General features: G+C 32.0%; 1 protein-coding gene and 1 long non-coding RNA gene across 10 annotated transcripts in view; both read left to right on the top strand.

Moving 5' to 3' along the window:
* LOC143076815 (uncharacterized) overlaps window positions 1-11,139 on the top strand; it is a 151,421-nt gene extending 140,282 nt beyond the window's left edge. The window contains exons 14-17 of the long non-coding RNA XR_012978795.1: window positions 3,353-3,466; window positions 4,945-5,022; window positions 9,992-10,112; window positions 10,781-11,139. This is a non-coding gene — a long non-coding RNA (uncharacterized LOC143076815). The remainder of the gene's footprint in view (window positions 1-3,352; window positions 3,467-4,944; window positions 5,023-9,991; window positions 10,113-10,780) is intronic.
* LOC143076721 (protein MON2 homolog) overlaps window positions 1-19,119 on the top strand; it is a 293,055-nt gene that overhangs the window by 231,655 nt on the left and 42,281 nt on the right. For all 9 annotated transcript variants that reach the window (XR_012978768.1, XM_076252581.1, XM_076252612.1 and 6 more), the window contains 3 exons: window positions 11,149-11,259; window positions 13,638-13,813; window positions 14,636-14,798. Coding sequence is in view for 8 of the 9 variants with exons in the window: in XM_076252581.1 (XP_076108696.1) it covers window positions 11,149-11,259; window positions 13,638-13,813; window positions 14,636-14,798 (450 nt within the window). In the remaining variant the exon portion in view is untranslated. The remainder of the gene's footprint in view (window positions 1-11,148; window positions 11,260-13,637; window positions 13,814-14,635; window positions 14,799-19,119) is intronic.

A 19,119-nucleotide genomic window follows, 5' to 3' on the forward strand; every position in this document is an offset into this window, starting at 1 on the left:
CCATCATCCAAGATGGCCGCCAGCGGGGGACTTAGTTTAACATAGGACCCTATGGGAAATGCATACAAATGACTTCTTCTAGAGAACCACTGAATGGAATGAAAGCAAACATGGCATGAATGTTCCTTATGAGATGCTGACCAAGTGTTGTTACTTTGTAGCCGATCCATCATCCAAGATGGCCGCCAGCGGGGGACTTAGTTTAACATAGGACCCTATGGGAAATGCATACAAATGACTTCTTCTAGAGAACCACTGAATGGAATGAAAGCAAACATGGCATGAATGTTCCTTATGAGGTGCTGACCAAATTGTTACTTTGTAGCCGATCCATCATCCAAGATGGCCGCCAGCGGGGGACTTAGTTTAACATAGGACCCTATGGGAAATGCATACAAATGACTTCTTCTAGAGAACCACTGAATGGAATGAAACCAAACATGGCATGAATGTTCCTTATGAGGTGCTGACCAAGTGTTGTTACTTTGTAGCCGATCCATCATCCAAGATGGCCACCAGCGGGGGACTTAGTTTAACATAGGACCCTATGGGAAATGCATACAAATGACTTCTTCTAGAGAACCACTGAATGGAATGAAACTAAACATGGTATGAATGTTCCTTATGAGGTGCTGACCAAGTGTTGTTACTTTGTAGCCGATCCATCATCCAAGATGGCCGCCAGCCAGGGACTTAGTTTAACATAGGACCCTGACTTAGTTTAACATAGGACCCTTTGGGAAATGCATACAAATGACTTCTTCTAGAGAACCACTGAATGGAATGAAACCAAACATGACATGAATGTTCCTTATGAGGTGCTGACCAAGTGTTGTTACTTTGTAGCGGATCCATCATCCAAGATGGCCGCCAGCCGGGGACTTAGTTTTACATAGGACCCTATGCGAAATTCATACAAATGACTTCTTTTAGAAAACTACTGAATGGAATGAAACCAAACATAGCATGAATGTTCCTTATGAGATGCTGACCAAGTGTTGTTACTTTGTCTCCGATCGATAATCCAAGATGGCTGCCACCGGGGGCTTAGTTTAACATAGGACCCTATGGGAAAGGCATACAAAAGTCTTCTTCTAGAGAACCAAGGAATTGAATGAAATCAAACATAGCATGAATAGTCTTTTCCTAATGAGGTGCTGGCCAAGTGTTTTTACTTTGTAGTCAAATTTTATCTGTTTTTATATGATTTCAAAAACCCATGTAGAGTCAGGTGAGCGATACAGGCTCTTGAGAGCGTCTAGTTTAGAGAACCACTGATAGGAATGAAACCAAACTATGCACGAATGTTCCTTATGAGGTGGTGACCAAGTTATGTTACTTTAAAGTTGATTCATCATCCAAGATGACTGCCAGCAGGGGACTTAGTTTTACATAAAAACCTATGGGAAATACATACAAATGTCTTCTTTTAGAGAACCAATGAATGGAATGAAACCAAAAATGGCTTGAATGTTCCTTATGAGGTGCTGACCAAGTGTTGTTACTTGAAGCCAATCCATCATTTAAGATGGCAGCCCGCAGGGGACTTAGCTTTATATAGAAACCTATGAGAAATACATACAATGTCTTCTTTTAGAGAACCACTGAATGGAATGAAACAAAACTTGACTGTTATCATATAAGTCATTGGTCTTTATCATATTGTTTTAGATTGTAGTTCACTATTTTTACAATTTCAATTTTATCTTACCTCCTTTGTCTGTTTAATATCAAGGCCATTTAGATTTATCAGTCCAGTTTGACTCTAGGGTTCATGTAGTATCTTTTGTGTTTTAAAAATATTATTTTTTCTTGATATAATGTTTGGAATTAAACCAGTAAATTAAGCAGTCACAGGTCATTTGAAAGATGAGGCAAACAAGCAGACATTTTTTTACAGTTAATGTATTTTTGTATTGATAAAATATTTTTGATTGAATATAACAACATTTTCTTTTCTTGGCAATGACTGTATCATTTTATTGATCTTTACAAAAAAGAACGAGAGCACACCTGTTTGTCCTTCATCAGAAACAGAATGATCAAACACACCTAATTGAAAGGTTTATCAGTAATTGTTGCGATTAAACTAAAGAAAATATTTATCACATATAAATATTTAGGTAACAGTTGCAATGCACACAATACTGCCTATAGGGAGTAACACAGAAACTTAACTTCAAGTTATATTTTTATGCCCCACCTACGATAGTAGAGGGGCATTATGTTTTCTGGTCTGTGCGTCCGTCTGTCTGTCTGTTCGTTCGTCCGTCCGTCTGTCCCGCTTCAGGTTAAAGTTTTTGGTCAAGGTAGTTTTTGATGAAGTTTAAGTCCAATCGACTTGAAACTTAGTATACATGTGCCCTATGATATGATCTTTCTAATTTAAATGCCAAATTAGAGTTTTGACTCCAATTTTACGGTTCACTGAACATAGAAAATGATAGTGCAAATTTCAGGTTAAAGTTTTTGGCTTCAGGTTAAAGTTTTTGGTCAAGGTAGTTTTTGATGAAGTTGAAGTCCAATCAACTTGAAACTTAGTATACATGTGCCCTATGATATGATCTTTCTAATTTAAATGCCAAATTAGAGTTTTGACCCCAATTTTACGGTTCACTGAACATAGAAAATGATAGTGCAAATTTCAGGTTAAAGTTTTTGGCTTCAGGTTAAAGTTTTTGGTCAAGGTAGTTTTTGATGAAGTTGAAGTCCAATCAACTTGAAACTTAGTATACATGTGCCCTATGATATGATCTTTCTAATTTAAATGCCAAATTAGAGTTTTGACCCCAATTTTACGGTTCACTGAACATAGAAAATGATAGTGCAAATTTCAGGTTAAAGTTTTTGGTCAAGGTAGTTTTTGATAAAGTAGAAGTCCAATCAACTTGAAACTTAGTATACATGTTCCCTTTGATAAGATCATTCTAATTTTAATGCCAAATTAGAGAATTTATTCCAATTTCACAGTCCTTTAAACATAGAAAATGATAGTGCGAGTGGGGCATCCGTGTACTGTGGACACATTCTTGTTAAAACCAGTGTCCATAATCACTCCATATTTGGAAAAAAATTTCTTCACATAATCCTTGTTGGAACAGTTAATGATTGACATTTGTTACTTCAATATTGCTTAGGTCAATACTAGAGTGGTATTGTTTTCATCTTTATCAAAATTCATGAGAAAAATAACCTTTTGAAAGCTTTAAGGTATATCACAAATATTAAGGAATAAAGGTTGCTGGTCATCAAAATACTTTCTGTGAAACTGCATTTAATTTCATTAACATTTTTGCAATGACATAACAGACAATGTAATATTTTTGAAATTATTTTGTTCTTTCCATTGCAGGATAACAATTCATAGTAAGTTATGATCCAAGATGAAGTTGCAAAACTTGTTTCTCAATCCACTATAATTAAATATGTTTAAACTAAGATGAGACTGGTTGTACTTCATATGAAGGTATTTATTTGTTTTCATTTTTGTTTTCATTTTTGTTGAGCCTGCGACTTTTGTCGCAGAATGCTCGACATAGGGATAGTGATCCGGCGGCATCGTTAGTTAACTTCTTAAAAGCTATATATTTTAGAAGGTGGGAGACCTGGATGCTTCATACTTTGTATATGGATGCCTCATGTTACAAAGTTTCCGTCAGTCACATGTCCAATGTCCTTGACCTCATTTTCATGGTTCAGTGACTACTTGAAAAAAAAGTTAAGATTTTTTGTAATGTTAAATTTTCTCTTATTATAAGTAATAAAATAACTATATTTGGTATGTGCATAGCTTGCAAGGTCCTCATGCACGTCAGACAGTTTTCACTTGACCTTGACCTCATTTCATGGATCAGTGAACAAGGTTAAGTTTTGGTGGTCAAGTCCATATCTCAGATACTATAAGCAATAGGTCTAGTACATTTGGTGTATGGAAGCACTGTAAGGTGTATGTGTCAAACTGGCAGGTGCCATCTGACCTTGACCTCATTTTCATGGTTCAGTGGTTACAGTGAAGTTTTTGTGTTTTGGTCTGTTTTTCTTATACTGTATTTAATAGGTGTACTATATTTGGTGTATGGAATGATTGTAAGGTTTACATGTCTAGCTGACAGGTGTCATATGACCTTGACTTCATTTTCATGGTTCAGTGGTAAGTTAAGTTTTTGAGTTTTGGTCTTTTTTCCAATATTATATGCAATAGGTCAACTATATTTGGTGTATGGAAATATATTATGATCTATATGTCAGTCCTGTAGGTTTTATTTGACCTTGACCTCATTTTCACAGTTCATTGCTCGGTGTTAAGTTTTTGTGTTTTGATCTGTTTTTCTTAAACTATAAGCAATAGATCAACTATATTTGTTGTATGGAAGAATTGTTAGCTGTACATGCCTACTGGGTATTGTTCATCTGACCTTGACCTCATTTTCATGGTTCAATGGTCAATGTTTAGTTTTCTTGGTTTATGTTAAGTTTATGTGACAGTTGTAATAAAGCTTTAAATTTAGGACTATCAACATATTAATATCAATGATTAGTAAAGAAGGTGAGACATTTCAGTGTGTGTACTCTTGTTTATATTGATGAGCAATATCAGCTTCAATCATCAGTGCTTCTTAAAAGACAAACAGCTGTGCCCCCATTCACTTTTGTAAAGATAAATGAAATGATACAATCATTTCAAGGAACAAATTAACGTTTTATATTCCATTCAAATATTTTACCAACCCGAAAATATATTTATTCTACTATAAATAAATTAAACAATATCAGCTGAACTATTTTAACTTATCATAAAAGATACAAGCTTTGTTTTGGATAAGCCAGTTATCTTTGAAATGAGCAAACAAACTTGTAAAAAGTTGCATTGATATTACTGACAATTTATCTTTTAATGTTTACATTGCATGTGAATGATGAATGTAATGTTGGTTCTGTTTGCAGACCACACATTAACTGCAGTGATTTGTTTTGCCTGGCACAGCGACACTGATATATGGAAACAGAGGAAATTTTCTTCAGGTACAAGCTGCTTACATTGACAAATCCATTATGTATAGATCCATGATGCAATTGTAGAAAGAAAAACAAATTAATCTCAATTATTCAACAGATATTTTGGTTAGCCTTCTGTAATCAGATTATTTGGTCTGATAATTCAAATTGCTGTATAAGCAGTCCTTGTCACAGAAACATATGCATAGTTTTGGGTTTTTATGAAATTAAAAATTCTAAAGCTATTATCCACATTCCAGCAATTCAACAAGCATGGCCAAGATGGTAGAAAAATTAAACATAAGGTACAAAATACAAGTAATTGTCTTATATCTTAAAATATAAGATACAAGGTTGATAGGTGCAAAAAATGTGTGAATGTCAAGATCTACCAACATAACACTTCGACCAAAATAATGGCAGATGACTTTAGATTTCTGAACCTTAATTTCATTTTTAACCAGTAGGTGAAGAATTACTCATGGATTACGTGTTGATTTTACTAAGTGTACATGAGCATTCAGTTAAAAAAAATGAACAGAAGACTCCCATCAACATGTAAGTGAAAGACATATTGTTGAAAAAAATTGTTTTGGATAAACTCTTGCTCATCAAAATTTCAAAATGTAACAAATTATTTTTGGTTTACTATACTGATGAAGAAGTTTTGAAAAGTGTTTGTGACACAATTTTGTTACTGATAGCTTACAGTTAAATGTCTTAACTTGTGAAGGATAATTAAGATTTTAAATTCAAAAAGGACATAAAGAGTGGCCTCCTCTTTACTCTCTAATGAAATAAGCAATATATCCAAAAAATTGCTGCCCCAGTAGATGTACATTAATTCTTCTTCAGCATCATCAGAGGTCAGAGTTTTTTTTATTTCAGTAATTTGAGTATTTATCTATTTTATTTTTAAAGCACACTAACTGACTTCTTAATTTTAGTTCTGCTTTTCAATGAACATAAACTTTGTATTGGGAAGTCTTTAAAATTAAGTGACAATCTGTTGGAAAAAAACATCCTTGTGAACCTGAATGAGTACTTGTCAACATTTTCTCTGTCACTAGTCTGGTTCTAAATTTCAATCAATAAGAAAAGATTAAGAAAATCGTAATTGAATGGATTTCCTTTTCTAAGAATTGTTTGATGATAACTATTTTAAAATGTTTGCTATTAAGACATTTATTGTCAGTTTAAAGCAAGGTACGTGACTGGATTTCCTTCTAACAATCAAATGAATTTGAGGTTCCTGAAGGTCCACTCTGTTCAGTGTATGAAGTTATTTGCTTAGTATGGTAAAGGTCTCACTTGAAAGGGGAAATAACAAATTTTGGAAAATAAATTGGTTGTGTCTCAAACAGAAAGGATCATAAGAAAAGGGTGTAGTTAATCTGTTTTCTAAAGTATTAAAATTGAGAATGCAAATACGGAATGTGTCAAAGAGACAACAATCCAACCTAAGAGTAAAAACAACCAAAGGCCACCTAATGGGTCTTCAACACAGACTTTGTGGTACATTAGGATAAGAACAAGGAGATGTGGCATGATTCCAAATGTGACATATACTATCCACCACAGATCAAATACAAAGAAAATGTAAACAACTATTGATCATTCTATTTCATTGAATGTTGAACAAACCTCATACCATATGGTAAGGTGTTAAAGGCCCTTGATTACCATAAGATTCCATATGAAGTTGAAAATCCATAAAAAATCTTACACCTTATGTTGGTTTTTGATTAGAAAAAATTCTTTGCTGATTCCTTTAAGTGTCTTTTGACAGCTAAAGCTGTAGCCACACTCATGGATCACTTCTTTCTTCCTATTTGGAAATTTCTTGACAGATTGCAAAGATTCTCCAAAATTTTGATCTGTTGTATATTTTGGTTTTGATAACTCAACACAAACTTTGCTGTTTCTGCATGAATTATTTTATCAACAGCATCAGACATCTTACTAAAAAGCACTCATTTTCTAGTGCATAGTATTAATTTTATCAAAATGAATAGATGAATCAATGTATCTTAGAAAATAATAATGGAAATTGGTATGACCTAGATAGGAGGGAATTGTATTGTTGTGTTGTTGAAAATAAGGAGACTGTTCAACAGATCACAAACTACTGCTAAAAGTTTAGCACAGACTTATGTGAGCCTCTAGTTTTGATACTTTAATATACTTGTTCATTAATATGATTTAAGACTGGTATTATACTTCTGTCTGTCTCTACAGTGGCACAGGCTTATGTGAGCCTCTAGTTTTGATACTTTAATATACGTGTTCATTAATATGATTTAAGACTGGTATTATACTTCTGTCTGTCTCTACAGTAGCACAGGCTTATGTGAGCCTCTAGTTTTGATACTTTAATATACTTGTTCATTGATATGATTTAAGACTGGTATTATACTTCTGTCTGTCTCTTCAGTAGCACAGGCTTATGTGAGCCTCTAGTTTTGATACTTTAATATACTTGTTCATTAATATGATTTAAGACTGGTATTATACTTCTGTCTGTCTCTACAGTGGCACAGGCTTATGTGAGCCTCTAGTTTTGATACTTTAATATACGTGTTCATTAATATGATTTAAGACTGGTATTATACTTCTGTCTGTCTCTACAGTAGCACAGGCTTATGTGAGCCTCTAGTTTTGATACTTTAATATACTTGTTAATTGATATGATTTAAGACTGGTATTATACTTCTGTCTGTCTCTTCAGTGGCACAGGCTTAATGTGAGCCTCTGGTTTTGATACTTTAATATACTTGTTCATTAATATGATTTAAGACTGGTATTATACTTCTGTCTGTCTCTACAGTGGCACAGGCTTATGTGAGCCTCTGGTTTTGATACTTTAATATACTTGTTCCTTAATATGATTTAAGACTGGTATTATACTTCAGTCTGTCTCTTCAGTAGCACAGGCTTATGTGAGCCTCTGGTTTTGATACTTTAATATACGTGTTCATTAATATGATTTAAGATTGGTATTATACTTCTGTCTGTCTCTACAGTGGCACAGGCTTATGTGAGCCTCTGGTTTTGATACTTTAATATACTTGTTCATTAATGTGATTTAAGACTGGTATTATACTTCTGTCTGTCTCTACAGTGGCACAGGCTTATGTGAGCCTCTAGTTTTGATACTTTAATATACTTGTTCATTAATATGATTTAAGACTGGTATTATACTTCTGTCTGTCTCTACAGTGGCACAGGCTTATGTGAGCCTCTAGTTTGATACTTTAATATACTTGTTCATTAATATGATTTAAGACTGGTATTATACTTCTGTCTGTCTCTACAGTGGCACAGGCTTATGTGAGCCTCTAGTTTGATACTTTAATATACTTGTTCATTACAGTGACTTGACTGTTAGTGTTGCTATTCACCAATTGCAACTCATTCAAAATTTTGACCCAATTGCAATTTGTTTTATTAAATCAAATTGTTCAACTGGTCAAAAATTTGAACAAACTGTTCAGCCAAAATGTGAAAGTGCAAAGTGATAAAATAAATCATACTTACAATCCTATAAGTCTGTAACTCCACTGTATTGATGTAATTCCTAAATCAGTCTATCAATCTGTATAGTTATATTACAGCCATTACCATACTAAAGGTGAACTGTTTTATTTTGAATTGCTATAAAAATGTCAAAACTAAGCTTTTATAGAGTTTTTCTTTCGAAAAGTATTCTATATTTATAAGTATCACACATTATGTGAATAAAAACATTTCATATTCAGTAAAATATGTATGAAATAACAATATGCTTCCTTGGGGAGATAACCTAAAATACTATTCTTTTGAATAAAGACTTTTTGAAACCAAAAAGCGATTATCTCCCCTTTCTACAAACATATTGAAATTTCAAATATTTTACTGAATATGAAATGTTTTTATTCACATAGTGTGTGATTCTTATAAATATAGAATACTTTTCGAAAGAAAAACTCTATAAAAGCTTAGTTTTGACATTTTTATAGCAATTCAAAATAAAACAGTTCACCTTTAGTATGGTAATGGCAATAATATAACTATACAGATTGATAGACTGATTTAGGAAATACATCAATACAGTGGAGTTACAGACTTATAGGATTGTAAGTATGATTTATTTTATCACTTTGCACTTTCACATTTTGGCTGAACAGTTTGTTCAAATTTTTGACCAGTTGAACAATTTGATTTAATAAAACAAATTGCAATTGGGTCAAAATTTTGAATGAGTTGCAATTGGTGAATAGCAACACTAACAGTCAAGTCACTGTAATATGATTTAAGACTTGTATTATACTTCTGTCTGTCTCTACAGACATTTTGGTTATTAATGAAACAGTTTTACAAGGAAATAATTTAATCAACCTGTTGGTTGGATGTTAAGTGTGGAATTTAGATGGTATATGTCTCATTCTGTATTGATATATTATTTAGATATGTAATATGAGTTGTAAATTAAGGCTTTTATATCATTTATACTTTAAAAGTATGCCAATGAATGGCAGAATATTAGTTAATATACTTCCATTTAGTATCCAAGTCAGAAGCTTAAAGATAAAAGTTGAAAGATTTATCAAAAACTTTTTCATTATAAAGAGGATCTAATTTTTTTCGTTCATGACAAAGCAAATTGAATTAAACCATTCTTCATTGCCTATGGTATTATTATTGCTAATAAAACATGAGATTTGTGGATTTACAAAACACCCTTTTCACCTTGTCCCGTAAATTTGGAATTGATATTCAAATATTTTCTACAGTAAGATTGTCATAAATTGATTGCAAAGTCTTAACTTAAGGCAAAGATGAATATAATGAAATTCATTCCAAATAAAGGAAATCATTACAGGATTTCTAAATTGCAAATTGCTTTTAGTAAAATTGAATTATATAACATTGGCTTGAAATTTGACACATGCACCTAAGTAATCTTACAGACAAATGATTTAAATTCCAATAAAACATTTGTTTTTCTTTTTTACAGCGCTATTATTTGAAGTGAAGCATATGAAAAAAAACAGGAAGAAAACACCAGCTAATATAATGTAGAAGAAAAATTCTTGCTTTGAAAGATAATTAGACAGGTTTTTGTTACCTGATATCAGGTATGTCAAACCATAAGGATTAATAGTAATGCAAAGTATGTTCATTACAAAATTGCGATTAAAGACCAAATTTGATTTCACTATTAGACAAACAGAAGGCAGGTAAATTCATAAATTGTGACATGATGCATACATTGCAATATTAAATTACGTTTACAAGACAATCCCAAGCGGAAAAAAAACAAACAATTTACAAGCATGCAAGAAATGATTTTTTATCTGTATTTGTACAAATTCCCACAAATAATGTTAGAGGGTATAGCTTTATGATATACTGTATATAGTCATCATGCAAAATATATCTATACACTTGAAAAAAACAAAAACAAAAATGCTTTTAATGCAGTTCTTCTTCTCAAAGTAACAGTGAAGCCTTCACTATGTAGCTATTTTGATTTGATTTTATTTTGAAGTTGTTATGAAAGATGGACTAAAATATAAAAGTTGTGTCAGAGTTAGTTTACATTGACAGAATGATTCATTTGTACAGTAAATTATCAATATTGTTTTCTATTCTTTGTATACTATAAAACATATTGATAAACAATATTATGAAATGATTTGTCTGTTGTATATTTTCAGGTGAACTTAATTTCCTGTTTCTACTTCCGTAATTTTATTTTTACAATAATATTGTTGTCTGTTAACTATATGTTTTGTCTTTTCAGGATTTCATCTCATTTCAGGTTTTTCTAATAATGTTTAATCAAGGGGTATATTCTTTGTACAAACAGGCATTTCTTCTCATAACAAATGATTGAACTATTATATAATTCATGTGATTTGTTTCAGCTTTTGAAGATTGAATGTAGTGTAACTTTGAGAGAACAACAATTTAACTTATGATTTGATATATTATATTTTTTTTGTCTCTGAATTTGGAATATTTGTTTACAAGTAAATTAACAAAATATAGAATTTCTTTCATAAAGTTGCAAAGAAATGGAAATGTGTTATCACCTTAAACTTTTAACAATATATATATATTTGCATTTATGGAATAGCTGTCTGTAGTCCTATGATATATCTGTTGTAGGTATGTCAGCATCCACACAATGGTATGAGATGTTGGGGAGCAGAGGCTGTAACCTCATTAGTCAAGGCAGCACTCAGTCATACTTATGATCCTCCGTTACATCAAAATCTGGTAAATTATACTTCTGGTATATAAAACAAGCTGTGAAAAGATTTTCAAGATTAGCTTAAAATGAAGAAAAAAAGTTGTTTTTGTTTACTTAAGGATGCACACCTCTGAGGAGCCAAAAATTTCTAGAATTAAACTTTGTAACTGTAACAAAACAATTGGTGAAGAAAAAATTATATGGTGGTGCAGTTCTTTTTTTGCTACGGCCCTTTGAAAATGCCTGATTTTGATGATTTTCCCATTTTTCGTCGATTTTTACCTATTTTTGGGCTATTATCGTGAAAAAAATCACAGTTCCACAATTAAACTTTTTTTCATACTTTCTATAAAGATGGAGTGGACCCATCTGAATAAATTTTACTAAAAAAACTATAGGTAGGTCTTAACATAAGAAAGTTTTATCATATTTTGACGCTTTTTTGTGTAAAATTTACCATGCTGTCAAATTAGTATTTTTATGATTTTTCTCAGTTTTAAGAACAAATTGCATATTATTTCAATTTTTTTGTTATAAATGATTGAAAAAAATACATATCTAAGAAATTTGAAAAGACCAAAATGATATGGGATGTACATGATTCTTGTAAAATCATTTTTAGCTCACCTGACCTGAAAGGTCAAGTGAGCTTTTCTCATCACTTGGCGTCTGTCGTCCATCATCCGTCGTCCATCGTCCGTAAACTTTTACAAAAATCTTCTCCTCTGAAACTACTGGGCCAAATTTATCCAAACTTGGCCAAAATCATCCTTGGGGTATCTAGTTTTAAAAATGTGTCCGATGACCTGGCCATCAAACCAAGATGGCCGCCATGGCTAAAAATAGAACACAAGGGTATATTTTGGCTTATATCTTTAAAACCAAAGCATTTAGAGCAAATCTGACATGGGGTAGAATTGTTGATCAGGTCAAGATCTATCTGTTTTGAAATTTTCAGACGAATCGGATAACTTGTTGTTGGGTTGCTGCCCCTGAATTGGTAATTTCATTAATTTTAAGGAAATTTTGCAGTTTTTGGTTATTATCTTAAATACTATTATATATAGAGGCAGTAATGTTCAGCAAAGTAAGATCTACAAATAAGTCAACATGACTTAAATTGTCAGAGAACCCTTTAAGGAGTTATTGTCCTTTATAGTCAATATTGAACAACTTTTCGTCATTTTTGTAACTTGTACAAAAATCTTCTTTTCTAAAACTATGGGCCAAATTTAACCAAACTTGGCCACAATAATTACTAGGGTATCTATTTTAAAAAAGTGTCTAATGACCCCGCCTACCAACCAAGATGGCCAACATCAGTAAATACAGTTACAGGTGAGCGACACAGGCCCTTGAGAGCCTCTAGTTTTTATCCCTCACCCATTTTCTCAAAATCTTGGCTAAATATACAGACTTGATTGGTTGTAAAATTTGAAAACTGGATTACTCAAAAACTATTCATTGTAAATACACAATTTTTTGACAGAGTTATGTTTGATTATAATATTTTTAAAATTCATTGATATTTTCCACTTGTATCACATGTTTTGGAAATAATTCAAGAACGAGATTTCAACGAGACTGAAAAGTCAGAAGAATACATCCTTAATATTTCTACCACTGGCTTGTTTGTAGTTGCTACTTGAATGTCATTATGGCAAAGTGAACCTTAACAAATATATCCTGTTCAAGTTAGTTTTTTTTAAGTTTTAAATCTTTTAAATGGCTAATTTACCTATAATATTAGCTATAAAAAGAAGATGTGGTATGATTGCCAATGAGACAACCCTTAACAAGAGACCAAATGACACAGAAATTGACAACTATAGGTCACTGTACAGCCTTCAACGATGATCAAAGCCCATACCTTATGGTCAGTTTTAAAAGGCCACGAAATAACAAATGTACAACAATTCAAACGAGAAAACTAAGGCCTAATTAATGTACAAAAAAAAAAATTAGTGTAACAGTACAACATAAAAACAAACTATAAAAATCAGTTGAAAAGGCTTAACTCATCTGATGGATACAAATAGAAATACATAAAAGAAAAACACAGTGATGTGGCCGGGTACTTGTACATCCAAACAACAAAGACTCCAAAAAGTACAGATCTGAGAGTACTCACAGTAACTGACAGCTAGTTCAAAGCCAATAACAATTAATAAAAAAAGCATGCAACTTAGACTAAATTAATGAAGCATACCTGATGGAGGTTTCCAAGAAGTGTATTTGGGCATTAAATGTGTATATTAAACAATGATATAAATAATAAAACAATTTTTTAAAGGTATTTTTTATCATAATTGAATTGATTGTTGCAGAAAAATTTCAGTTTCAGTATTTGTTCATCCCTTGCATGTAAAGAATCCAAATACAAATATTGTTGTTTTAATTGTAGAAATTACAAACCTGTATTCTTGGACCTTTACAAGAACTGTCTACCATCCACCAACCAGATATCAGACAGAGACAGCTAGAATGTATTCTACAGATTCTACACAATAATGGTGATAAACTTGTTCATGGGTGGCCATTGGTGCTCGGAGTTATTGGTGCTGTTACAAATGACCAAGGGTAAGAAATTCATAATTGTTATACTGAAACAAATGGTCTGTTGCCTGTTTAAAACAAAAAACAAAAATGAAAGACAGCCAGCAACAACCAATACCTGCTCCTGATTTGAGACTGGCACACACAGAATGTGGCAGGGTTGAATTTGTTTGCAAGTGCTTTACCCTTCTCTAACCTTGGACAGTAATGTAACTACACAACATGAGAACATACTGTTAAAATTGATTGGGAAAAAAACAGTCTTATCTGATTAACTCAAAGAGCCAAAACAGTTAGCAAAAATAATAGAGACACAAAATACCAATCTAAAGGATCTCCCAGTTACTGAAACTAGTTCAAAGTCAATTACAACTGATAAATAATCAGGTTTCCCCCAACTAAATCATAAGTGAAAATCTTTAAGAAAACTTGTGCCATTCACCAAATATCCATGTTTAGACATTTTGAATTAAATTTCCTCAAATTACCAAAGCACACAAAGTTTACTTAATTTTGAGCTTTCAGTGTTTTTTGCAGCAAAAGTGTGTCAACAAAAGAATGGACAAACTTATAAATAAAATTCAATGTGTGGTATACAGCCATGAGACAGGAACCAAAACATATTCAAAAAGGTCTAAACATATATAGGGTCTTAAGTTTGCTTTTAGTTATATATCTTTAAAATGATTACAGGTATGCTATTACACAATATGTTTTGTGTGGTATTTTGTATTATTTCAGTAGTAGGAAGTGGAAAAGCATTGATTTATCTATGGTGAACAATTAAGCATAAAATTTTCATAACGTTATTAAAAAGACAGTTGTAAAAGTATTAAGATTTTTCAGGGAAAAGTTGATACAGACAGCTTTTCAAAGTTTACAGTTGGTAGTTACAGATTTCCTTCCCATAATACCTTGTCAGTATTTACAAGTCTGTGTGGAAGTGGCAGCAAAGTTTGGTCTACAGCATCAAGAACTTAACATCAGTCTGACCTCTATTGGACTATTGGTAATATACTCATGTATAGATATAGGAAGATGTGGAATGAGTGCCAATAAGACAACCATCCATCCAAGTCACAATTTATAAAAGTAAACCATTATAGGTCAAGGTACAGTCTTAAACACAGAGCCTAGGCTCACACAGAACAGCAAGCTATAAAAGGCCCCAAAAATTACTAGTGTAAAACCATTCAAACGGGAAAACCAACATGTACATTTGTAACATTTGTAACAAATTTAATCAAATATGCATAAGTATTGCTATTTACATTATGATAGATATGTTATAAGGTAAGAGTACATTTCCAAATATTGTATTGCTGATAAACCAAGATGTATACAGCATCAACTATAGAAATAAAAGAAAATGTGATCATTCGGAACAATGTGACAGCAACCCATCACCCCTAAAATCTAACTCTGAAGTCAATGTTTAAAAGAATAGATACCCTTTATTGATTTTGAACAAGTATCCAAATCCAATGTTTCCATTAAATTTAGAAACCAATATCAAACTTTAAGTCATTTAGTTGCTAAACATAATTACAACTTGAGAAACCAATCTGAATTGATCTATAGCTGCTATTTTGGTGTACAATATATGCATATTCTGAGAAACTTAATCTGTCTTTCATCCAATTAACACCTGATTGACAGTATCTAATGAAGCTTACTTTTGTCTCTTAGGTCACTGAAAGTGCATGAGATAAAAGTATTTTGAATTAAATCATCAACGATAAAAACAATGGTTAAAGTTTGTTATTAGATCAGGTTAACGGAAAAATACTTTTGAGAAAAATTGGTTACATTTTTAAAGATTCGCATTCTATTTTTTAGATCAGTCAAATATGATTCATTAACTTTAAATCTACGATTAAGTAAGAATTTTTGACACCAAGTTACACAACTAAAAGTTAGTGAATTAAGTCTGACGGAACAGAAAAAATAGGATATGTGAATAATATTAGCTATTTGATTGGACTTCCTTTCGCACATTACGTTTCCTTAAAGATTATTTTGACTATTTGCAACTTTGTACTTGTTTGGCTTTATAAATATTTTGATATGAGCGTCACTGATGAGTCTTATATTAGACGAAATGTGTGTCTGCCATAATAAATTATAATCCTGGTACCTTTGATAACTTTCTATACGACCGCAAAAATTGAAAATTTTTTGGTCGTATATTGGTATCATGTTGGCGTCCTCGTCGTCATCGTCTTCTGAATACTTTTAGTTTTCGCACTCTAACTTTACTAGAGGTGAATAGAAATCTATGAAATTATAACACAAGATTTATGACCACACAGGGAAATGTACTTAGATTTTTTATTATTGGCCCAGTTTTCAAGTTGGTCCAAATCGGGGTCCAAAATTAAACTTTGTTTGATTTCATCAAAAATTGAATAATTGGGGTTCTTTGATGTGCCAAATCTAACTGTGTATGTAGAATCTTAATTTTTGGTCCTGTTTTCAAATTGGTCTACATTAAAGTCCAAAGGGTCCAAAATTAAACTAAGTTTGATTTTAACAAAAATTGAATTCTTGGGCTTTTTTGATATGCTGAATCTAAACATGTACTTAGATTTTTGTTTATGGGCCCAGTTTTCAAGTTGGTTCAAATCAGGATCCAAAATTATTATATTAAGTATTGTGCAATAGCAAGAAATTTTCAATTGCACAGTATTCAGCAATAGCAAGAAATCTTCAATTAATTGCACAGTATTGTGCAATAGCAAGACATTTTCAATTGCTCAGTATTGCGCAATAGCAAGAAATCTTCAATTGCACAGTATTGTGCAATAGCAAATATTTTCAATTGCACAGTATTGCGCAATAGCAAGAAATATCTAATTGCACAATATTGTTTTTTTTTCAATTGATTGGAGTTATCTTTCTTTGTCCAGAATAGTAGTTGAGTCAACTTAAATCATTGTTTTATACAATATACAATGTATATTCACTTTTACTACCAACTGATAAATTAAAACAATCTTTACCATTCAGTGATAACAAGCACCTTTTGTTACATTTTAATATTTTATGATGTATTTAAATGAGTAGTTATTGTTGCAAACTCCATTAGAAATTTGAATTGAGATCAGTTTTGGAAAAAGGGAAAGAGGGATGTGAAAAAAAAATGGGGGGGGGTTAAATTTTTCTCATTTCAGATTTCATAAATAAAAAGAAAATTTCTTCAAACATTTTTTTGAGAGGATATATATTCAACAGCATAGTGAATTGCTCAAAGGCAAAAAAAAAATTTTAAGTTCATTAGACCACATTCATTCTGTGTCAGAAACCTATGCTGTGTCAACTATTTAATCACAATCCAAATTTAGAGCTGAATCCAGCTTGAATGTTGTGTCCATACTTGCCCCAACCATTCAGGGTTCAACCTCTGCAGTCGTATAAAGCTGCGCCCTGTGGAGCATCTGGTTTCCCTAGGAGTTACGCCCCTTTGAACTTCAATGTACTTTTGCAACAGTTTGTCATCTCAACTCCTCTGAAACCACACAACAGAATTTCATGAAATTTTGTAGATAATAAGGACATACTATGTAGATGTGCATATTGACAGGAAATTATTATTCAATATTTTTTCTTATACAATTTTTATACGACCGCAAATTTTGAAAAAATTTTCGTCGTATATTGCTATCACGTTGGCGTCGGCGTCGTCGTCGTCGTCGTCGTCGTCGTCGTCGTCGTCCGGCGTCCGAATACTTTTAGTTTTCGCACTCTAACTTTAGTAAAAGTGAATAGAAATCTATGAAATTTTAACACAAGGTTTATGACCATAAAAGGAAGGTTGGTATTGATTTTGGGAGTTTTGGTCCCAACATTTTAGGAATAAGGGGCCAAAAAGGGCCCAAATAAGCATTTTCTTGGTTTTCGCACCATAACTTTAGTTTAAGTTAATAGAAATCTATGAAATTTTGACACAAGGTTTATGACCACAAAAGAAAGATTGGGATTGATTTTGGGAGTTTTGGTTTCAATAGTTTAGGAATAAGGGGCCAATAAAGGGCCCAAATAAGCATTTTTCTTGGTTTTTGCACAATAACCTTAGGTTAAGTAAATGGAAATCTATGAAATTTAAACACAATGTTTATGACCACAAAAGGAAGGTTGGTATTTATTTTGGGAGTTTAGGACCCAACAGATTAGGAATTAGGGGCCAAAAAGGGACCCAAATAAGCATTTTTCTTGGTTTTCGCACTATAATGTTAGTATAAGTAAATACAAATCTATGAAATTTAAACACAAGGCTTATGACCATAAAAGGAAGGTTGGTATTGATTTTGGGAGTTTTGGTCCCAACAGTTTAGGAAAAAGGGGCCCAAAGGGTCCAAAATTAAACTTTGTTTGATTTCATCAAAATTGAATAATTGGGGTTCTTTGATATGCCGAATCTAACTGTATATGTAGATTCTCAACTTTTGGTCCCGTTTTCAAATTGGTCTACATTAAGGTCCAAAGGGTCCAAAATTAAACTTAGTTTGATTTTGACAAAAAAATGAATCGGTTGGGTTCTTTGATATGTTGAATCTAAAAATGTACTTAGATTCTTGATTATTGAAGTTTTTTGGTCCAGTTTTCAAATTGGTCTACATTAAGGTCCAAAGGGTCCAAAATTAAACTTTGTTTGATTTCATCAAAAATTGAATCCTTGGGGTTCTTTGATATGCCAAATCTAACTGTGTATGTAGATTCTTCATTTTTGGTCCTGTTTTCAAATTTCAAATTCTACATTAAAGTCCAAAGGGTCCAAAATTAAACTAAGTTTGATTTTAACAAAAATTGAATTCTTGGGCCTCTTTGATATGCTGAATCTAAACATGTACTTAGATTTTTGATTATGGGCCCAGTTTTCAAGTTGGTCCAAATCAGGATCTAAAATTATTATATTAAGTATTGTGCAATAGCAAGTCTTTTCAATTGCACAGTATTGTGCAATGGCAAGAAATATCTAATTGCACAATATTGTGAAATAGCAAATTTTTTTTTAATTAGAGTTATCTTTCTTTGTCCAGAATAGTAATCAAGAAATATCCTATTTGTGCAATAGCAAGAATTTTTTTTAATTGGAGTTATCTTTCTTTGTCCAGAATCAACTTAAATCTTTGTTATATACAATATACAATGTATATACACTTTTTACTACCAACTGATAAATTTAAATAATCTTTACCATTCAGTGATAACAAGCAGTTTTTTTACATCTTAATATTTTATGATGTATTTAAATGAGTAGTTATTGTTGCAAACTCCATTAGAAATTTGAATTGATATCAGTTTTGAAAAAGGGAAACGGGGATGTGAAA

The sequence above is a fragment of the Mytilus galloprovincialis genome, chromosome 1, assembly GCF_965363235.1.
Source record: "Mytilus galloprovincialis chromosome 1, xbMytGall1.hap1.1, whole genome shotgun sequence".
In the NCBI taxonomy this organism is placed as follows: domain Eukaryota; kingdom Metazoa; phylum Mollusca; class Bivalvia; order Mytilida; family Mytilidae; genus Mytilus; species Mytilus galloprovincialis.